We start from the raw sequence: 21,940 nt of genomic DNA, 5'->3' as shown, positions 1-21,940 counted from the left end.
CCTCGCCGCGAAGAAGAAGGAGACGCTGCTACGTCGTGCTCAACCGCTTCACCGCCGTCGTGCCGCCGCAATGCTCGATCTCTCTCTCTCTCTCTCTCTCTCTCTCTCTCTCTCTCTCTCTCTCTCTCTCTCATACACACACACACAAGGAGGTGAAGAAGAAGAAGATGGAGATGGAGATGGAGCAAGAGCACTCTTCTATTGCACAAATGAGAGAATGAGTGAATTTTAGGTTTAGTTGGCTTTTATATGAGCTCACCCCATTCACACTTGGGCGCCCATGCTTAGCCAACTAATCCCTTGAATGTCCCAGTTAGAGTGCGCCTCTCATCGGCGATCACTCTTACCCTTTTCCTATTGGACCGACAAGCCCGGTACCTGACTCTACCAAATAAATAATACAATGTCCACCGTAGGTTACAACGTCCGTCTCGTAGGTGATAGGGTGTCCGTGAGCCGTGAGGGTTAACAGGTGTATACGACACTGTACATTGGTGTTTTATCCCACGACTAGCCAGAAATGCATTAAATTCATGAGACATATACTCCCCCCCTCGATCGGAACGGAGGGTGCCTATAGTACATTTCGATACATTTTCAACCATAGCCAGAAATGGTTTTTCAGCCACCATCTAAGACACCTAGAGGAACTATCCCTCAAGGCACACAATAGAGAGTGTGTTACTTAGTATGCAATGGAAAGATAGATAGCCCTAGAGTGATAGGCGTATATACAATGCTCGGGGGAAAAAACCTCCTAAAGAGGGAAAAAATGCCCCGGTGGTCCTAGTGTGTTCACACACATCACTACCACATGTATATGGTAACAGTTCATAAGATTATGGCCAGCCGGCTGTCGAAAAGTGGTTGAAAAATGGCCGGTCGGTTGGCCAGTTGGTCGATGGCCGGCGGGTGGTGGGCGAAAATCAATGGGCGATGGGCGATGGGCGATTTCTAGGCGGATTTGTCTTCTCAAGGACGGCCACACATGGGCGCATTGAAGTGTCCAACTTGGACTTGTCTACACAAGGGCAGCTACACACAGTTGCCTCTCATGAGAGAGGGTAGCTCTTTTGGCCTATAAAAGGAGGCCTTTTCTACACACATTTTGTATTGTGAAGTTGATGAAACAGGTGTATGTGAGGTGGTGAGAGTGAAGCAAGGCAGGAGCTCCATTAAGGGTATAATCCCTTTGTAACCTACTTCTAATTTGAAGTACTAAATCCATTGAGTGGCTGCTTTCCTGTGGACGTAACCCACATAGGGTGAACCACATATATTGTGTGTGCTCTCTCTCTACTCTATCATCTCTCGTGTGTGAAAATTATCTCTCTCCATCAAGTAAAATACTCTATACCTACTTAGATACACCCTATTTCCTAACAATTGGTATCAGAGCAAGGTTTTCTCGTAGCTAAAGTATCTCAAGGAAAGGATTCCTTGAATTGAGTGGAAGTAATGGCGGAGGAAGGTAAGCTCAAGATTGAGAAGTTCAACGATAAAAACTATCAACACTGGAAGATGCAAATTGAAGACTACCTCTACCACAAGGACCTTTATTTTCCACTAGGCTGTCTTACAAAGAAGCCCCCAATGATGGCAGATGAAGCATGGATTGTTCTTGACCAAAAGGCATTAGAAACAATCCGTCTAAGCTTGGCGTCAACGGTGGCCTTCAACATTTTAGAGATGAAAACCACGGAGGCCTTGATGAAGTACTTGACAGACTCTATGAGAAACCATCGGTATGCAATAAGGTATTTCTCATGAAGCGCTTGTTCAATCTAAAAATGGCAGAGAATGGTTCAATTTGCAGAGCACCTAAACGACATTAAACCAACATAAGTCAACTTTGATCGACGAAGGTCAATTTCGACGATGAATTGCGAGCCCTCCTTATACTATCGTCTCTATCGAATAGTTGGGACAGCCTTGTGATGGCTATAAGTAACTTTGTCTATGACACAAAGACTCTTAAGTTTGATGATGTTGTGGGTGTTCTCCTAAACAAAGAAATGCGAAGGAGAAGCACAGGTGAATCGTCAAGTGTTGTACTGTCAGTAGAAACGAGGGGAAGATTGAAGGAGAGATTCAAAACCCAAAACAATCATGATCAAAGCAAGTCATGCACAAAGTCGGTTCTTGAATGTTGAAACTGCGGCAAGAAGGGCCACATCAAGAAGGATTTCTGGTCCAAGAAGAAGAAGGAGTTGGAGTCTCAAGACAGCAAGCCAACATCAAAGGCCAATGTGATAGGTAAAGTAGAGCAAGATGCTTGGGCATATGAGTGCCAAAGGAGAAAAGGTTGGTACACTTTACTTATGTACTGTCAGCATGCAATCTTTAACTTGTGCAACATCTAAGAAGTCGACAGTGCAGTATGGCACTATCGGCTTGGGCATATGAGTGCCAAAGGAATGCAAAACCTTCAATTGAAGAAGCTTTTATGAGGTTTGAAAGAAGTGGACTTAGAGTTCTGTGAAGATTGTGTTTACGATAAACAAAAGAGGGTAAAATTTCAAAACTCAAGAAATGAAAGAAAATATAAAAACTTGAATTGGTTCATTCTAATGTTTGGGATCCTACAAGTACACCATCACTAGGTGGCTCATTGTATTATGTAACATTCATAGACGATGTGACTAGGAAAACATGGATTTATATAATGAAGAACAAGTCTGATGTGTTTTCCATATTTCAAAGGTGGAAAGCCTTTGGGAGAATGAAACAGGTACCAAGATTAAATGCCTCAGATCCAACAATGGAGGCGAATATTGCTGCCAATCTTTTGAAAGCTTTTGTGCTAGCAATGGCATTCGGAGGCAAAGGAAAACCCCAATGACACCTCAACAAAATGGCATTTTGAAAAGGATGAACAAAACAGTTATGGAGCATGAAGAATGCGTCTACATGCAGGCCTACCGGTTGGGCTTTGGGCAGAAGCAGTAAGTACGTCTGTGTACTTAATCAACCGGTCACCCTCAACAATATTGGATGGGGGAGTCCCAAAAGAGGCATGGACAGGTAAACCGGTGAATTATGCCTTTCTCAAAGTTTTTGGGTGTGAGGCTTTCATGCACTTAGATAGAAAACCTACGGGCAAAGCTAGATGCAAAGCCCAAAAAGTTTTTCTTTATTGGCTATGGAGAAGCTGACTTTGGATATCACATATGGAATCCTGAAGATGGTAAAATCTTTAGAAGTAGGGATGTCATTTTCAATGAACAAAATATGTACAAAGATTACTTGGAAAGAAAACAAACAAAAGATACAGGTGATGAGTATGTTTGGTTAAAAGCCTGTGTGCCCGCTTTCCCTTTCAAAGTCTATTTATTACAATGTAAAAGATGCACAGGGTGGAGCTTATGAGCTATGGCAGCGGATTTGCGATATGTATGATAAGCATTCGGCTGCTTCTATGGTGTATTGGATTAAAAAGCTTATTAATTTGCGAAGGGAGGAAGGTGCTTCCATGAATGCGCATTTGAATGAGTTTAATACAATTTTCAGCCAACTTGCTACGCAGAAAATTACGTTTGAGGATAATGTAAAAGCTATGTTTTTACTTGTCACGTTGCCTGAGTCATCGGACACATTTAGGACAGCCATAAGTAACTCTGTTCCTGTGGATGAGTTGACAAGTACTAATGTGGAGTCTAGTCTTCTCACGGAAGAGATCAATCGAAAGAATAATGCAGGTAGTAAGTCTTCTAGTGCAATGGTTGTCAGAGGCAGGACTATGGACAAGTATAAGTCCAACAGGGGTAAATCTAGAAGCAAGTCCCGTGCAGGCACAAGTAAAAAGGATGTGGAATGTTTTCATTGAGGTAGAAAAGGCCATTTCAAAAAGGATTGCTACAAGTGGAAAAGGGAAAATGGAGATGGTAAGAAGAAATACCATGATGCTAAGGACAAGCCTAAGTCCAATGTCAAGATTGAGGAGTTAAATGCAACACAAGGAGAGTGTAGCTCTCAAGATGACCATGTATGTGCTCCGACTAGTGTTACTAGTGAAGAGCTTGGTGATGTGTTGCTTGCATCCTATTTTGATGATGCTTTTCTTCTCACTCATGAGAGTAGTATGCCTATGGATTGGGTCATTGACAATGGTGCTTCTTTTCATGTTACGCCTCATAGGTTGTGGTTTCATGACTATGATGCTTCGAGCACAGGTACTGTCAGGATTGCCGATGGGCGTTCTATGCAGATTCATGGCATTGGGGATATTCATTTGGCTATGCCAAACTCTACTACGTTTGTCTTGCAGGGTGTGCGTCATGTGCCGGCTCTTGCAAAAAGCTTGATTAGTGTGGGTCAGTTGGATTCACTTGGTTTCAATGTATCTTTTGGTGACGGAGGTTGGAAGCTCACTAAGGGCAGCCTTGTTTTGGTTAAAGGTGCTAAGAGGAATACGTTGTATTCCCTTTCTGTAGCTAGTGTGGCTGATCACATTGTGGGGATCAGTGAGCAACCTCTTGCTTCTTTATGGCATCAGCGTTTGGGGCATATGTCACTGAAAGGTTTGAAGTTGTTGGCACGTGCGGATTACATTCCCGTTTCAGATTTTGGTGGTTTTGAGTTTTGTGAGCATTGCCTTTATGGTCGACATGCTCGGTCTTCTCATAAGAAGAGTGTTCCACACAGATCCTTGGAAAAGCTAGCTTTGGTGCATAGTGATGTATGTGGGCCGATGTCCAATGCTTCTCTTGGAGGTGCTATGTACTTTGTTACGTTCATTGATGATGCTAGCAGGAAGGTATGGGCATACCCCATTCGTAAGAAGGATACGGTGTTTGATATATTTAAGCAATGGTTGGCTCTTGTTGAGAACCAATCAGGTTGTAAGTTGAAGTGCTTACGTACGGACAATGGGGGTGAATTTATGTCTCATGCTTTCACTACATTATGTGTTGAGAAGGGTATATGGCGTGAGCTTAGTGCTCCCTATACACCTCCTCAAAATGGTTTGGCAGAGCGCATGAACAGGACTATACAGGAGAAAGTCCGTAGTATGCTTTCTATGGCTAGTTTGTCATATGGATTTTGGGCTGAAGCAGTTGCCACTTCTGTGCATTTGATAAATCGTTCACCTAGTGTTCCTTTGGGCTTCAAAGTGCCTGAAGAGGTATGGATAGGTTTGCCACCTTCGTATGGTCACCTTCGTGTTTTTGGCTGTGAAGCTTATGTACATGTACCTAAGGCAAAACGCAGCAAATTGGATCCAAAGAGCAAGAGATGTATCTTCTTGGGTTATGGTAGCTCTGGTGAGATGGGTTATCGATTGTGGGATCCTATTGACAGGAAGATTGTGCGCATCCATGATGTTGTTTTTCATGAGGACTCTATGTATAGAGCATCACCGCGAACGGTTGAGGTTTGGCGTGTGATATTTGAGGAGGATGTTCATCGGTATGATGGTCCCATGGCTGCTCGTGGGCAGCCCATTGACCCTCAGGTGGAGATCAACCCTTGTTGGGAGATCATGTAGATGTGGGACAGCCAGATGCACCTCCTGCACAGTTTTTGAGACGTTCAGACTGCGTGCAAGACAGCCTCATCGTTTTGTGCCTTCTATGGATTATGTATTGTTGACTGATTGCATGGAGCCATCATGCTATGATGAGGCCATGTCTAGTGTTGACAAGCTCAAGTGGGAGTAGGCTATGCAGTCAGAGATGGATTCGTTGGTCCAAAATGATACGTGGGAGCTTACTCCTTTGCCAGAGGGTAAGAAGGCACTACCATGCAAGTGGGTTTACAAGATAAAATTGTGTTCAATGGATGCAAAGCCTAGGTACAAAGCAAGGCTTGTGGCTAAAGGATTCAAGCAACATAAGGGCATTGATTTTGATGAGATCTTCTCCCCAGTGGTGAAGATGTCTACTTTGCGTATGTTGTTTTCTTTGGTAGCTACAGAAGACATGGAGTTGAAGCAAATGGATGTAAAGACAGCTTTCTTACATCCGGACTTGCACGAGGATTTGTATATGGAGCAACCAAGTGGGTTTGTTATTCATGGTTCAAAGAAGATGGTATGCCGGCTTCTTAAGACCTTGTATGGGCTGAAGCAATCACCTCGTGAATGGTATCGTAAGTTTGATGCATTCATGAGTTCATTGGGCTATGTACGCAATTATGAGGACCCATGCCTCTATACTTGCAGGGCTGCAGATGGTAGTCTTATTGTTTTGGTTTTGTATGTGGATGACATGCTGATCGCAGGGAAGTGTATTTCTGATGTGGATGCCTTGAAACATAGGCTACATAAGACCTTTGCCATGAAGGATCTTGGGGATGCCAATCATATTTTGGGTATGCAGATCACTCGTGATCGTTCTCGCAGGGTGCTCTTTCTTAGTCAGAAAGAGTACATTGACAGGGTGCTTGAGCTTTTTCATATGGAAGGGGGGAAGGCCATTAGTACCCTGTTGCCTCCATATGTAAAACTCAGCCATGATGATTGCCCTCATACAGATTTGGAGACTGCAGAGATGTCTCAGATTCCCTATGCGTCAGCTGTTGGTTCCTTGATGTATGCCATGGTGGCTACGCGTCCAGATCTTGCTCATGCAGTTGGTGTGGTTAGCAGGTACATGTCTAACCCGGGCAAGCATCATTGGGATGCAGTGAGAGGTATTCTCAGATACTTGAGAGGGACTTCACAGTTGTCCCTATGTTATGGCGAGAAGGATATGTCTGTTTGCGCATATACAGATTCAGACTATGCAGGGTCAGTGGACTCGAGGAAGTCTACTAGTGGCTATGTGTTCACAATTGCAGGTGGACCGGTTTTGTGGGCATCACGTTTACAGCCATGCGTTGCTTTGAGCACTACAGAGGCTGAATATATGGCTGCCACTGAGGCTGCCAAGGAGGCCATATGGCTCTCACGACTAGTGAGAGATCTTGGTATGGTTGGTGATGCTCCGATGCTACATTGTGATAGCCAGAGTGCCATAGCGTTGGCACGGAATCCTGTCTTCCATGCGAAGACAAAGCACATTGAGGTGAGGTATCACTTCATACAAGAGGTGCTAGAGGACAAGCGCATAGAGCTTGTCAAGGTACACACTGACGATAACCCTGTTGATCTACTCACGAAGTCGTTAGCCTCACAGCGGTTTGTACACTGTAGATCGCTGATGGGTATGGCTTGACTTCTTTTGTTGTACTTTGGCCACTTTAAAGGCACACTGCCTTTAAGTGGGAGATTGTTGGGTTAAAGGCCTGTGTGCCCGGTTGCCCGTTGTTCAGCTGCCCATGTACATCCATTCTTTTACTCATTCATAATAACCATACTCATAACTACACATTGTAGTGTGAGTACCGCCCCGCCACACACTGTGTCTACCTCCTTCTTCTTGCTGGCTCTCTGTGTGTGTGCTCTCCGATCCCAACAAAGTACATGGAGCTTGATGATGGTGAAGACTCAACTATGTCCCAAAAATCTACGAGAGCAAGTAGAGCTCCAGAAAGGTTTGTTCCTTGTTTCAACCATCTCTTGATCTCAAATTCAAGAGAGTCGGAATCATACAAAGAAGCTATGCAAAACAAGTCCAAAAAAGAATGGATGAAGAGCATGCAAATGGAGATGGACTCATTACATCGCAACCAAACATGGGAGTTGGTTGAGTTGCCTAAAGGTAAGTGGACACTGCAAAACAAATGGGTGTACAAGTTGAAGGAAGAAGAAGGTGGGAAGAAAAGGTAATGGTCCAGGCTTGTAATAAAAGGATTTTCTCAAAAGAAAGGTATTGACTTCAATGAAATATTTTCTCATGCTTGTAAAATGAACTCAATTAGGCTTTGTCTTAAGCCTTGTGGCTGCTCATGACTTGAATCTTGAGCAAATAGATGTAAATACGGAATTCCCTCACGGTGACTTGGAGGAGAAAATTTACATGCTTCAACCAAAGGGGTCTGAAGTAAAGGGTAAAAAGAAAATGTTTGCAGATTAAAGAAGAGCTTGTATGGTCTAAAGCAAGCATCAAGACAGTGGTACTTAAAGTTCGATTGATGGATGCTAGATCATGGATTTAAAAGATGCAACTCATATCATTGCATCTACACAAAGAATTTGGGAGATGGGAAGTCCATCATCCTAATGTTGTATGTTGATGACATGCTGATTGCAAGTGCTAACATGCAGGATATCAAAGACTAAAAGAGGAGTTGTCTAAATCTTTTTCAATGAAAGATTTAGGTGTTGCAAAGCGGATACTTGATATAAAGGTATCAAGGAATGGGACAAAAAAGATAGTAAAGCTATCTCAAGAGGATTACATCAAGAAGCTACTAGAAAGGTTTGCAATGCAAGATGCAAAATTGATTTCTACACCTTTGGCTAGTCACTTTAAAATAACCAAGAATATGTGTCCAAAGACACAAGATGAGATAGCCTATATGTCTAAAGTTCTATATGCTACAGCGATAGGTTCTCTAATGTATTCTATGGTTTGTACAAGGCCAGATATTGCACATGCAATGGGAGTTGTGAGTAGGTTCATGGATAATCTAGGTAAAGAGCATTTGCAAGCTGTGAAGTGGATACTTAGGTATCTAAAGGGGACAACCACAAATGCTTTTTATTTTGGAGGCACTGACATTTTCTTGCAAGGGTATGCTGATGCAGATATGGCAAGTGACAAAGATACTCGAAGGAGCACTACTGGTTACGTCTTCATGATTGGAGGCACAATAGTAAGTTGGGATTTAAGGTTGCAGAAAGTGGTCTCACTTTCTACCACGGAAGCATAACATGTAGCAATGACGAAGGCAAGCAAAGAAATTATGTGGCTGCACAGATTCTTGGAGGAGCTTGGATACAAGCAAGACAATTAGTCTTGTATAGTGACAGTCAAAGCGCCATCCATCTTGCGAACAATTCATCCTTTTACTCAAGTAAAAAACACATTGAGGGTGAGATATCACTTCATACGTACTCTTTTGGAAGAGGGACAACTAAAGCTAGGAAAGGTGCTCATCTTCAATCGACATTCAAGGATAACAAGCGAGGATGGAAAGCAGTCACAGGTTTGGTGTGGAGATCAGTCTCCAAGTGGAAGATTGTTAAGTATGGAGCCTGATTTACCTCTTGTAAATTTTTAGTGGTTAAAATGCACATTTGTAAGGCCCCCTGTATGAGGAGAAGCCATCATGCGTAAGAAAAATCACTCGCCAAAAAACCAAAAATTCACGTCCACCGGAATGATCCCTTTTCGCCGGAATATTATGGTTGCACGGCAATCGAAAAGTGGTCAAAAAATGGTCGGCCGGTTGTTGGTGGTGTCCAGTAGTCGGTGGTCAATGGCCGGTGGCCGAATTCAATGGCCAGTGGTGGTCGATTTCTAGGCAGACTTGTCTTCTCAAGGGCAACCACACATGGACGCATTGGAGAGTCCAACTTGGACTTGTCTACACAAGGGCAGCCGCACATGGTTGCCTCTCATGAGAGAGGAGAGCTCTTTTGGCCTACAAAAGGAGGCCTTTTCTACACACATTTTGTATTGTGAAGTTGATGAAAAAAGGTGCACTTTGTAACATACTTCTAATTTGAAGTACTAAATCCATTGAGTGGTTGTTTTCCCTTGGATGTAACCCACATTGGGTGAACCATGTATATTGTGTTCTCTCTCTCTCTCTCTCTCTCTCTCTCTCTCTCTCTCTCTCTCTCTCTCTCTCTCTCTCTCTCTCTCTCTATAGTCTCTCGTGTGCAAAAATTATCTCTCTCCATTAAGTAAACTACTCTAATATCTACTTAGCTATGCCCTATTTCCTAACAGCTCCTGGAAGCCTTGCTTGACCGTAAGAATGTTAAGAAATGACTATGCTTGTAGCTATGTGTGAGTGCACAAATGTTAAACCTATCATGCAATTGGTAGGAGAAATTGTACATGGTTTAAAGGGTCTTTCTCGTAAAAGAATAGGTAGAACATATTCTATTGATTTTCCTAAATGTAAATAACATAAGGATAATCACCATATGTATGTAGTAGTCAACCCTTCTGAGAATCAAAGCAGAAAGCAACATTTGAAATTTGTAGACTATATAGCTATATCTATCCGTACCTTGCAAAAGCTATAAATCATATCAAGTTTTCACGAGATGAGTTTCCAATTTGACCTTATGTGTTTTGAATGAATGGCAAAGCCACATTTTAGAAGTGTGTAGTTTTAGCAGTTTGTGAGAGTGTTCATAGTTCTCTTAATGTGGCCCTTTTTAATTCTTTACTTCTTTCCATACTCATGTACATTAGTAAATTACCAAATCCTCCTGAGACATCTTTGATGCCTATGTTGAGAATAGCTATGAATCCATGGATAATATGCCAAGAGAATTGCAAATTTGGGATTTTTTGTATCTCATTCTTGATCTGAGATACATATTTTTAGTCTCTACGAGCTATATCTTTTTATCAAAATGTCGTTAAAATCTTAGTAAGTAGTTGTTAAGACCTCCTAATGATTTTTGTTTGATACCACTCACTGTACAATAACTTCATAGCCACCCTGAATAGGTGGCGACAATGATGATGGAGCAACAGTTCTTGGGACAACCATGAATTTACATTTGATTGACTTGAAGAACCAACAAAGATAGAAATGCAACACATTATAATATGTGATGCACATTGTTCTAGTTTCGGCCTAGGTTCTGATTAGTTTCACTATTTTTTATCAACACATGTTCGGACTAGACTTTCATATAACTTCAATCTTGTACAACATGAAAACTGTTTCAAGATTGTACGTTTTTTATGCTAATTATTAATTCAATAGTGATTACAAACATTGTGTTCCAATTTATAAATTTGGTTCAATGAAAAACACTACGTCATCCATGTCCTTCATGTCAATGCTCTCTATTGTTACAACCTACCATTCCTTTTGCTTATCAATATGATGCTCTGTCACGATTGTTTAACATGTATAGGATGCATCAAAGCATTTCCAAGTTGTTATTGTGTGGCTATTTTGGTGGTTGTGTGTTTCAACTGCATGTTCCAAGAGGAATCTCCCACAATTTGCAAGTCTTGATCCCATTCGACCTCCTGACACCACTGGATGTCATCCGATGCACCTGCTTACTTCATGGCGTGATCCCGCTGATAGCTTCCTTGAGAAGTTTTACGCTCCACCAGCTGCTCATTATTATAGAAAACCACACTGATACTAGTGACAATGAAATCGATGTACTATGTACACGCTATCGTACATGTACACATATGGGCCCCACATAACCATCTGGCTTTGGACAATGGGCAATTCTTTTTTTGATGCACCATGCATGTGTATGTACATATGCGCAATCACTTCTTCCAAAAAACTCCTAACAACGTGTAGGGATTCACCGCCTAGGGGGGGTGATGACGGGGAGCCATGGGGAGTTGTTGAGAGCGTCCAGAGCAGAGAAAGGACAGAAAAAACGAGAGAGATAAGAGAATGGCATCAAAAAATGACACAAAAAGAAAAACATGATATATTGCTTGTATCGAGAGGCTTACATATATAAAGATCTTTAGCCGTGCAAACTTCTAAAAGAAGTGAAGTGTATCTCAGCATGTTCTAAGAGAGTGTTTCTACACGTTTGACACCAGAGTAGGGCTTGAAAACCCAACATACCCATGGAAGTGGAAAGTCAAAAGACTTTTTGGGTCTATATAAAGAGAGATGGTTGAGTGCACATTGATAATTTGTGTTTTTCTTTGCTTATTTTCCCTTTAGCATTTTCTTCTCCTTAGATTTTAGAATGTCCTTGCACTACGTAAGTAGTGAATAAATTTATTTTGAAGCCATTAGGTATACCTTTCAATTTTTAAAGCTCAAATCTTTGAGCTAGACCTATCAAGAAAAGCTAACACCACTAGCAACCCTTTCTTCTTTACATGGGATCACCCAATAAGTCCTAAGGGGCAATTATGCATCAGGTTTAGAAAAATTTTAGTCATGGTATCATCATACTTTTTTTTTTACATAAAATTTTTCTTTGTGAGGTTTTTTAAGAGCGTACATGTATAGCATATATAGATATACCAAAACATATACCTACACCCCCAAACAATAAGCACAAGTAAGGTTAGAGCTATTTAGCCATCAAAAACTTACTAAGAGTTTTAAAAAATTTATAAATTCATTCGTTGCATCCCTTGTTAGTAGGTCACAGTCAAGCTTGTCAGACAAGGATCAAACTCAAATCAAAAGCCATTTTCAATCAGTAGCATCATCAAGTCAATTTTTATAGAGCCAACCAAAATGTGAGGATATGGTAGCTAAACCAATCAGAACCATTTTGAGCCTTAACTAATCAAATTTATCCATTTAAGTGCAAGAAACCAATGAGAGAACCACCCTAAGCAAGTCATAGCCATAAAGTTCTATAGGTGTGAGTAGTACACAATCAATGCAAACAGAATATTGAGAAGCAATCCAAGCCAAGATAGGTTGAACCAAGTTAAATCCTCTATTTAAGCCAATCAAATTCCTTTACTCAATCTAGGGCCATAGTATTGAAGCTATCCCAAAGTGTATCCATAATCCAAAAGTGGAATGCATGAGAAATTGCTCACCTTATATAGAAGTGGGGGGACTTCGTGGAGTGTTGTTAGCCTTCATTCCCATAATGCTAAATCTTAGCCCATCCAACCCTAGTGTCAATCAGTACAAGACATGGAAAAATTAACATCCACGTAGGCCTTAAATGCAAATTTTTAGCAAGATTTTTATGATTGATTTGAATTAATAGTAGACTAGTCATACCTTCAATGTGTATGGGAATGAGTGTAGGATAGAGGATGCCTAAGACACATCCAAAACCACTCAAGTATGGTAGCATACCAAAGAGAGAATACGAAATCGGTGACCAAAAATTAGCTCGGTGTGCTCCTTCAAAACAGTGTGAGTAAGGACAAAGCAGCAAAGCCTTGAAGTGATAGACCATACCTTGAAAAAAGAGGCAGCTGTGTATGAGATTCCACTAATCCAAAGAGCACGGGTACAAGAATCCTTCAAACAATCTCATTAGTATGTCAAGGGAAGTAACGTCGTGCGATGGTAGCACAGTGGAGGGGGCAACTCCCAATATGGTAATGAAGAGAATGGAAGGGAGAGATCCTAAAGCAAGCCACATGACAAGAAGGCAAAAATAAGTGCCTTCTCCAAGTTTCAAGGAGTAAGTGAGGGACATTGACGAGGGGGTTCACTAGGTCAATGCAAAAAGCACTCCATAATGGAGTGATAGTGTTAAGGCAAGAGGCCCATTACAAAGGGTACCTTTAAATAGGACCAAGAGAAGACTACAAGGCATCATCATGATTTGGGGAATTAGTAGAAGGGCTTAAATAAATTGTTGTGTGCATTGAGAAAACTCAAAGTGCAAATACTCATAGGTTTGAAATATTAGATGTAGACCTTGAAATAGCAGTACCTCAAACATACAATATTTAGAGGGACACCCCTTTGTGCATAAATTATTACCCATAAAGTAAGACTTCAAAGGTAGAAGAGCCCTAAGATGATGGCACCTCAAGTAGCACTAGTATGAGTGTGTGTGTGGGGGGGTGCGCGCGCGTGCACTATGCACGTGCTCAAAAGTTAATTGCATTTAAAGTGTTTCACCTCAAGATTGGTTAGGTGGTATAGAGTGAAGTTAGACAAAGGGGTACTATTAGCACAAGCAACCCCATTAGGAGTAGAATATGTGAGTGAGTGAAGTACCTCCAAAGGCATAGGAATCTTCAGGGTCCTCGGCATGAGGCAACCAATTAGAGAATGCAAAGGTGAGATTTACATCATGTCACACACACTCCATTTGGAGGTAAAACACTACGTGGGCATTCCAAAGGAGTCATGAAAGTGAGGAAAATAGTCTTTGTGCCAAACATTATCTACATAGAGGTGAGTCCTTGTATTAGGAAGACCCTAATGTATGGGCAAGAATCATTATCCATGCCTTAGAAGGAGAATATAGCTCTAGAGATGTTATGGGAACAAAACTAGTATTGATTCTTTTAAGGAAGCAATTTCTACGTCAGTTTTAGTGAGAAGTCTCATAGTGGTCATAAGACTTATGGGGAGAAGTGAAGTATGTGGGTGAGAGCGCGTGCGTGTATGTGTGCAACAATGGGAGAAGAGAGAAGAGGAGACGTATGGTTGCAGGGGCAAAAAACTCACCTTGTATGTGTGAGCCCCTTATTCTATTATGTATGTAAACAAATAGGTGAAGTGGGCGGGGCGCCTAGCCTAACCGGACACATGGGGCTTTACCCCAACAACCTCCCACAAAAAGGCCAATGTGGCTGTGAGGGAGAAAACGAAAGAAAACAGTACTAAACCTATACAAGGTCGTCATCAAATATGACCTCAACCAACGCCCACTGGCTCATTGAATCTGTGTGCATCCGGTTCAAATTGTAGAGGAAGTATAGAGCGATCAACCACATACTCCTCACCAAAGCCGTACACATCCTATAGGTATCTCACAATATGCTACAAAGTGCCCTATGGTCCAAGCCAGTATCAGCCACTGCATGATTGACTACTCCCACTCCAGATGCACCTATTGCAAATGCAATCTTGGGTCTTAAGATCAGTATCTCATACATGAGACTCCCAAATGTTGATGCCATCCTGACAATCTTTGCCAACTTGACTAGATCACTCAAACCTGGCTCAAAACTCCACTCATGGCAATCATCCTGACACCCAAACTATGATCCCCGGAATCCATCCTTGTGTCCATCACATATCACATGCGTACCAAAAGCATATGTCTATCCTGGACCCTGTATGTCAAGATCAATGGCCAGCTCTAACTCACATGCATCAGCCTCTGGCCTAAGCATATCCATAAATGACTGAATCACGATTGTATCCTGAGTGCTCAAGCCATCCATATCCATCATTGCATCCACCAATGAAAAGTCTTGTTGCTCAATAGTTTTTATAACTTGCTCAAAATGCTCACCGACTGGAGCAATCATGTAATCTATCTAAAAAAGAGACATGCCTTGTCTCTCTACATGGTTGCTTACTCACGAATACTACGCCATCTCAAACACGAGATACTCGCATCGCATGAATCATGCCAACACTAAACACCTCTCGCTATGACTAGCTGTCCTTGATGCAATTTGAAATAATGCTTGTTCAGCATTGCTTGGCATTCGTTGTCTTATAACTGATGCATAGAGATCAAGCTCTGCATCAACCTAGCACATGGCGTATATTTTGCAGAACGTATGATGCAGCACTCAACAATGATAGCCTGACATCTTTTGCATCGACTATGTCATGCGTTGAACCATAAGTCTTAAACACACACATCCAATTATACCATTAGCATATGTGATAAACCACTCATGACTCAATATTAAACCTAGCACTCACATCTAGTATCCAATGCAAAGGTAATGTGTCATCAACTGACGGAAGAAAATCAAGAGTAAACATAAAATAAAACTTGACATCTTCCACATGTTTAGCCTCATACGCTACCTCTGCTCCCACATCAGTCAAAGTGATAGCATCTCTCTTGTGTTGTCTCGTACACTATCTCATCCTTTGAGAATAGTGCCTATGTACATGCCCTGTATGATCACCATGCCAACACACAATCTTTTTTGTGTCTATGATATCGTCCTTTAACTATAGGCATCTCTCTAGACTCATCATCTATGCCAAAATCATTGCACAATCTGTGCCATGAATCTCTAGTTGCACATACATCCAAACCAATGTGATAGACAGACTCACAAGGGTGCAACGTGATAGTTGAACATACAAGCTAGTCCAAGTCCTCCCACTCATCATCAATCATAGACTCTAGCCTAGTATGCATGCCCTGCAGTGGTAACACCTAGCCCAACTGAATCAATGCATCATGCATACCTGCTTTCCAATACTCGAAGTCTGAGCCATCAAACCTTGTAGAAAAGTTTTGTCATAAAATCTAATATCTAACCAACCCAAATGATTTTCTCATATTAAACTGATCATTTAATGTGGGATAATAAACGAGAACAAGGGTTAGAACATAGACATGTGCTTACGAATCTATCTCAGCACGGGGCCAATGGTAAAGGGGTCCAAATGAGAGATGGTATGTCAAAGAGCAATGCTACCTAATGGAGCTTAAAGACCATAGAGTTAGCTTCATTAAAGACCTCCAAAAGTTAGTGTTCAAAAGTCCTTTGACCTTAGGCAAGCTAGGACTGACCTTGAGGTGGGAATCCTACCCAAGCATGAGATGCTTGTTGGCTTGCTAAGTTTTAGTGGGAACTTTACCCAAAAGCTTGAGGTGTTTTTCACATGCTTAAATGATTAAAGTTCTTGAAGTATTCAATTCAAAGATAAGAGACATGAACATGCCATGCTTGATTGATTAAGTCCTTGAAGTATTCCATTCAACCAAATGACTTAATAAACACAAAAGACACGTGTTCAAATGATCCTCCACATGTGGCCCTCATGATGTGTTTGAATGCTATTGGTTAGGTTTTAAAGGGGTCCAATGAGAATTTAGATACATAAAAATAAATAATTAATTTCTTTCTCTCAAAGAGGAAAAAGAGGACACATGTCCAAATGAAATAATAAAATAATATGAGAGAGAGAGAGAGAGAGAGAGAGAGAGAGAGAGAGAGAGAGAGGTGTGGATCAAGCATGATAGGGGGGTATATTCTCCCACACACACACACACACACACACACACACACATTCTCTCATTGTGTGGAGTGAAAAATGCAAGAGCTCCATCTCCTTCTCCAAGTTTGTTGAGAAGTGGAGAGCCTACAACAACACTCTTGGCTATGGAATGCAAATCCAACCAAGAGCCATGCTTCAATGCTTAAGCTTGCCATCTTCTTCATCTTCATTACTATGCTATTATGCTATGCTAAGCAAGAAGAGTGATGATAAGTGAGGAACTATTTCTTTCTCCTATGGAATGTTTCTTCTTCCTCTTCCCTACCCTCATTCCCCGCTAGCTCTCTCCACCTTCGAAGGTGTTTGAGGCCTTGGGACCGAGGCTTGGCATAGTTAATGATTTTTGCAAAGTTTATGTTAAGCTCGTGATGCATGAAGCTTTCCATCTTCATAGCATCACCAAGGTCACAAGGAACACAAAGATTGTATTGTAACAAAGTCTCTCTTGATGGGAGAATCTATAATACAAACGCCTTTTGGAGGGGAGACCGGCTCCAAGTAAATCCGGTCCTCATCTATTGTCATGTTCTCTAATACTCTCTCTCTTGCAAAAATATTGTTCATGCCAAGTTAATTAAGTACTATGTCTATGTTTCTACCATCAATTAAGTTCACCCTCCAAGTTCTCAAAGTAATCTCACAAAAATGCTCACTCTAATTCCGCTATTCTCAAAGTTCATAGGCCATATGTATTACAAGCGTAAACTTTGAAACTGATGTACTTGCCAAATCGATGGTGATAGCCTGATGAACACGATCAAGCACAAATCAATCTATTGGCAATAGCAAAAGCTTGGCTAACAGATATAGCAAGCACTCTCAAAATACATATATTTTGGCATAAGCTGTCTAAGAGATTTGTCAAAACAAATATGGCAATAAATATAATAAGACATGAGACAAGTGAGAAAAGCCACTCAAATGATGCCAAGACTGATCTAATACAAGAGCCTATGTAAGCACCATGCGGTACCCAATGAATTTATCATAAAAAATCTCCCTTTCTGAAGAGAGTATCGCATACGTGTCAAATGACATAATCTGATGAGCAGACACTCAAGCCCTCAAGAGCAAACACTCTCACAATGCATTTCCAAAAAACACTATGGTAAAGCAACCACTAAGTGCCAAATGCAATCAAATCGACTACAAACCAATGCACATAAATGATGAACTTGCTTGGAAAATCTGACAAAATTATGGCAGTATTCGACCAATCCGTCAAAATAAAAAAGACAATGCTAGTATCAAGAGCAAACCATGCGCGTCAAACCACACTAAACAATACATGAGCTTCCCTAAATTCTCAACTCTTTGAACATGAAAACAGTCCTGCAATCTGAAACAAAAAGTGCATCAACCGAGGAAATTACTAGCAAGAATCTGGATGCAAACCAGCCAAAATATGGCACCTATTGATGCTAAAAAATAGATGAAAATCAGCCCACATATGCCACCATAAAATGAAGAATATCATCTCCAAAAAGCACACATCATGTGCATCCACTGAACGTTGATGTGAAGGCTTCTGTTGCATTTTAACCATGTACCCCATTACTCTCTCTATACCCATAACCTCAATGGGAAGTGATACGGACCCAAGAAATACGAGCATGTATGGTGTTTGTATCTTGATTTGGAGAAAGTTCAGGAGAAAGCACTTTTGGACATTCTCAAACTCTGTTCAAGTAGACTTAGAGATGCGATGACCCCATACTTAAACTCCATAAAGAAGCATCACTATTGCCAAGGCATTAAATAGGTATTTCTTGAGAACCCAACATTTGATCTCTCCTGCATTGCTCATGTTCTCAAATACATAGTAGGTTCTCTTCTTGGCTTCCAAGTGCCACATAGTGCAAGCATGTGTATTGCAAGCATTCCATTCATGATTGGCTAAAACCTCAAGCCCAAGGTACTTGAAGCTCTCTACAATTTCAGTGGACTCGTTATTGTACACAATGCATGGCTTCTCATTGTTGAGAGTTTCCACAAGCATAACCTTTGTTTTGGAGCCATTAACAATCAGTCAACTATGCAAGCAAAAGTTATCCAAGGCAATCATAAGATTTTTGTGCATCTTCTAAAGTATGGACCAAAAGCACTATATCATCTGCATGCAACAAAAGCATGATCTCCACATTCCCAATCATAATCTCTTCAATGCTTTCTTGCTACATAGACTCAAGTACCGTGTGTTCCAATTCAAAAAATGAGTAGCCCAAAGAGAGTTGGAGAGAGTGGGCATCCATGCTTGACACAATAGTACTTTTGAAAAATTCTGAGATTCCCTCTCTCGTATGCACTCAACCCATCACCTTCCCATAATTATAAGAAATTGCAAACAAATATTTATTTGGCACTTGGAGTTCCTCCATACATTTCCAAAGATTCTCTTGGAACCGTACCAATTGCTTTCTTGAAGTCTACAAAGCAATCCTTTACCTTTCAACCAACTTTCCTCCATGAGAACTCAAAGAGTGACAAGGTGATCAATGGTCCTTCGATGTTTTTGGAAACCTGCTTGCCCATATGCACATTTACCATTCTTTTCAACCCATTCACTTATCTTCATTTCCTAATTCCATGACACACATCCAAACAACCTTGCCATAAGAGAACCAACCGTTATAGTCTAGTGGCTGTTTGCATTGTTCACGTCTCTCTCTTTATGCGAAGGTTTGATCCAAATTACTCCAATCGTGAGGGATGCCATGCTGAAGCGCAAGGTTAAACATATCACATATCCAACAATATGTTTCTCTGCTTGTCCATTTGAGCATTTTGGACTTGATACCTTGAAGATCTCTTGCCTTACAATTGCGTGGCCAAATTTTTAAGCCCTCTACATACATCACCAATGGTAAAGAAGGAAGACATGCATCAAAGAGATCCATGACATGACATCTTTCCAACATCTTTTCCAATTTTTGGTCGCTAACATAGATTCTTGCAATGCATATACATGTCCATAAGAGTTAGGTTAATGAAATTCTCAACATGCTTGCCCTTTATATTTCTCCAAAACTTACCACATGCTTGTTCCTTCTCTTGAGCTTGGAGAGAGAGAGAGAGAGAGAGAGAGAGAGAGAGCTTCGACTAATGCCATGATAGAGAGAAGGGTAGACAAAGGCCATGAAAGTTTCTATTTTCAAAGTAGAAACTCATAGCAGCTTCCAATTTGCCAAATTGAAAGAAAAAATCTTTCTATATTTTTTCCAAAAATTGATGACGAAGACATGTTTCTTTGACTGCGTCGGGTGAATGAAGTAGGAAATTTTTTGGAGGGATTGCCTTAATAGGGTCTCTAGTGTGTTGATGGTGAGCCCACTTAAGGGTGGGTTTAGACTAGTTGCGAGGAGAAACCTTGCTTTTGATCTACCACCTCTCCTCTCGTTCACAAGAGGCGCAGACAACAATATATACTTCTCATGTCTAATGAGCAACGTTGTAGTGGTAGAGTTGCTAGGGATGCAACCACTCGATCAAGTTTGATCAACTAGATCCACATTCCTCGCTGAAGAGTAGGTGGTAGCACTGTTCTTTTCGAGAGGGAGGGCTTCACAAATGTTTCTGTGGGTCCGAATTTGTGCAAATTTTTTGGGGGCCAATGGGCAAGCTCCATGGTGGAGTCACGTTCTTTGCATTCGTCTCCTGCTGACTCTTGTGAACCCAGCCTAAGTGGTTCGAAAAGCCTTCGAGTCAATCCAATTGAAAGGTGAGGCTCATTGTAAAGTTTTCTATTCCTTCCTTCTGGGAGTTGCATGTGTGATAGTAGACACACACGTACAGTTGAAAGGTGAGGCTTAAAGTTTTCTATTCCTCCCTTGTTAGGGCCTTATATACCGACCTCTTTCTGTCGTTTGTCATGCTCTGAAAGGCCTAGTTATTAAAGGAACAAAACATCACTGCTTATGAAGGAAGCGGACTTGTCTCTCCATCTCCAGCTTTTCTCTTCCTCCATGGTACATTTGACCCTTCCATCTGCCATTTTTGCGTTTTGCAAAAGAACTCATTCGTCTCTCAGCTATGGTGCTTGACAACCACGTTTCATTGCGGAAAGCAAGGGAGCTGAAGGGCGTTTCTGCCCTCTCTCATGAAGACCCACATGAGTTGGCCTTAGAAGAGGCTTCCATCAAGATTTTGCACTCTGTGTACAACATTTTCCGAAGGAGAAAGAACGTTGTGTGTCCTTCCGACCTCGCCAGGGGTGTCCACCACAGCTACATGGATGGCCCATGCATTATGCCAAGAAAGAAACAACTTCTGAAAAGGGTCTCTACTGGGTATGCAACCACTAGTTTTGTATTTGCACCTACAAATAATCACCACCAAGATGGGAATGCAAAGGATTGCTTGCAGAGAGACGTGTCTGAGCGGTGCAAGAACCTCTCAAGTGCGAGTTCAACATGTGTGTCCGTAGGTTCAAGGGAACAGCCACAAATGGGTGGATATTTTGATTCTAGGCCAGACTCACTGGACGACAAGTCAACGGGTAAAATGCAGAAAGGTGGAATTGGGCCTTCTTGTAGTATCTCTATGGCAAGCTTGACATTTGCACCTGTCAACAAGTACCATCAGGAAGTAGATACAACACGCGAGATCAATGACCCGTCTAGTGAGCAGCTCTTAAGCCACCCTCTTGCCCTTCTCTCTTACATCCCCAAGGATGTCTCCCTTTTCTTGGCAGGTGCAGTTGCTGGTGCCACAGCCAAGACTGTTACAGCTCCTTTGGACCGAATCAAATTATTAATGCAGGTATGGTGCCATTTCAAGCACCTTTAATGTCAAGTTTGTCTTGCACAAACAAGACAAGGACGTGTCACCACAACACTCTGGGTCACAAATTTTTCCTTGCTGGAAATCTGTTGCTTCTTGAATGGAATATTTTCCAATATCTGTCTGGCTGTTTTTGGTGCGTTTTTTGCTGCTACTTTCAATCCACATCACTGGGTCATGCTCCTTAGAAGTGAGCAGATTTGTTGAGGAGCACGGTACTTTACTAAGGTGGTCAGAAAACAAAGCACATGGTGTAGAAAATCAGGGTGGTGTGTGAGTGTGACACAACCTTGATACCTGCAATGTTGCAGGGGATTGCAGATGAGACAGCAACATGGTGAGCAATGCTGGGGTTTTGGTTAATGTGTCTTGTGCACCTAGGGAATGTAACAAACTTGGACACTCCAAGTCAAGACTCTACCGCAACACAACAGAGATTCACTTCAAAACAGTTCACAGT

The 21,940-nt window shown here is 41.5% G+C and overlaps 1 protein-coding gene across 2 annotated transcripts in view; it reads left to right on the top strand.

The window, feature by feature from the left end:
* Positions 1-20,544: 20,544 nt before the first annotated feature.
* Positions 20,545-21,940, top strand: part of LOC147451597 (putative envelope ADP,ATP carrier protein, chloroplastic) — a 95,600-nt gene continuing 94,204 nt past the window's right edge. Inside the window, exon 1 of one of the 2 annotated variants that reach the window (XM_086517502.1) lies at positions 20,545-21,459. In XM_086517502.1, the coding sequence (XP_086373628.1) occupies positions 20,731-21,459 (729 nt within the window). In that variant the 5' untranslated portion in view covers positions 20,545-20,730. The remainder of the gene's footprint in view (positions 21,460-21,940) is intronic. The other variant, XM_086517501.1, reaches the window with a different exon arrangement.

Source organism: Adiantum capillus-veneris, chromosome 8 (assembly GCF_014529385.1).
Source record: "Adiantum capillus-veneris isolate H3 chromosome 8, ASM1452938v2, whole genome shotgun sequence".
In the NCBI taxonomy this organism is placed as follows: Eukaryota; Viridiplantae; Streptophyta; class Polypodiopsida; order Polypodiales; family Pteridaceae; genus Adiantum; species Adiantum capillus-veneris.
Note: the sequence above shows the minus strand (reverse complement) of the source record. Positions and strands in the feature narration are given on the sequence as shown.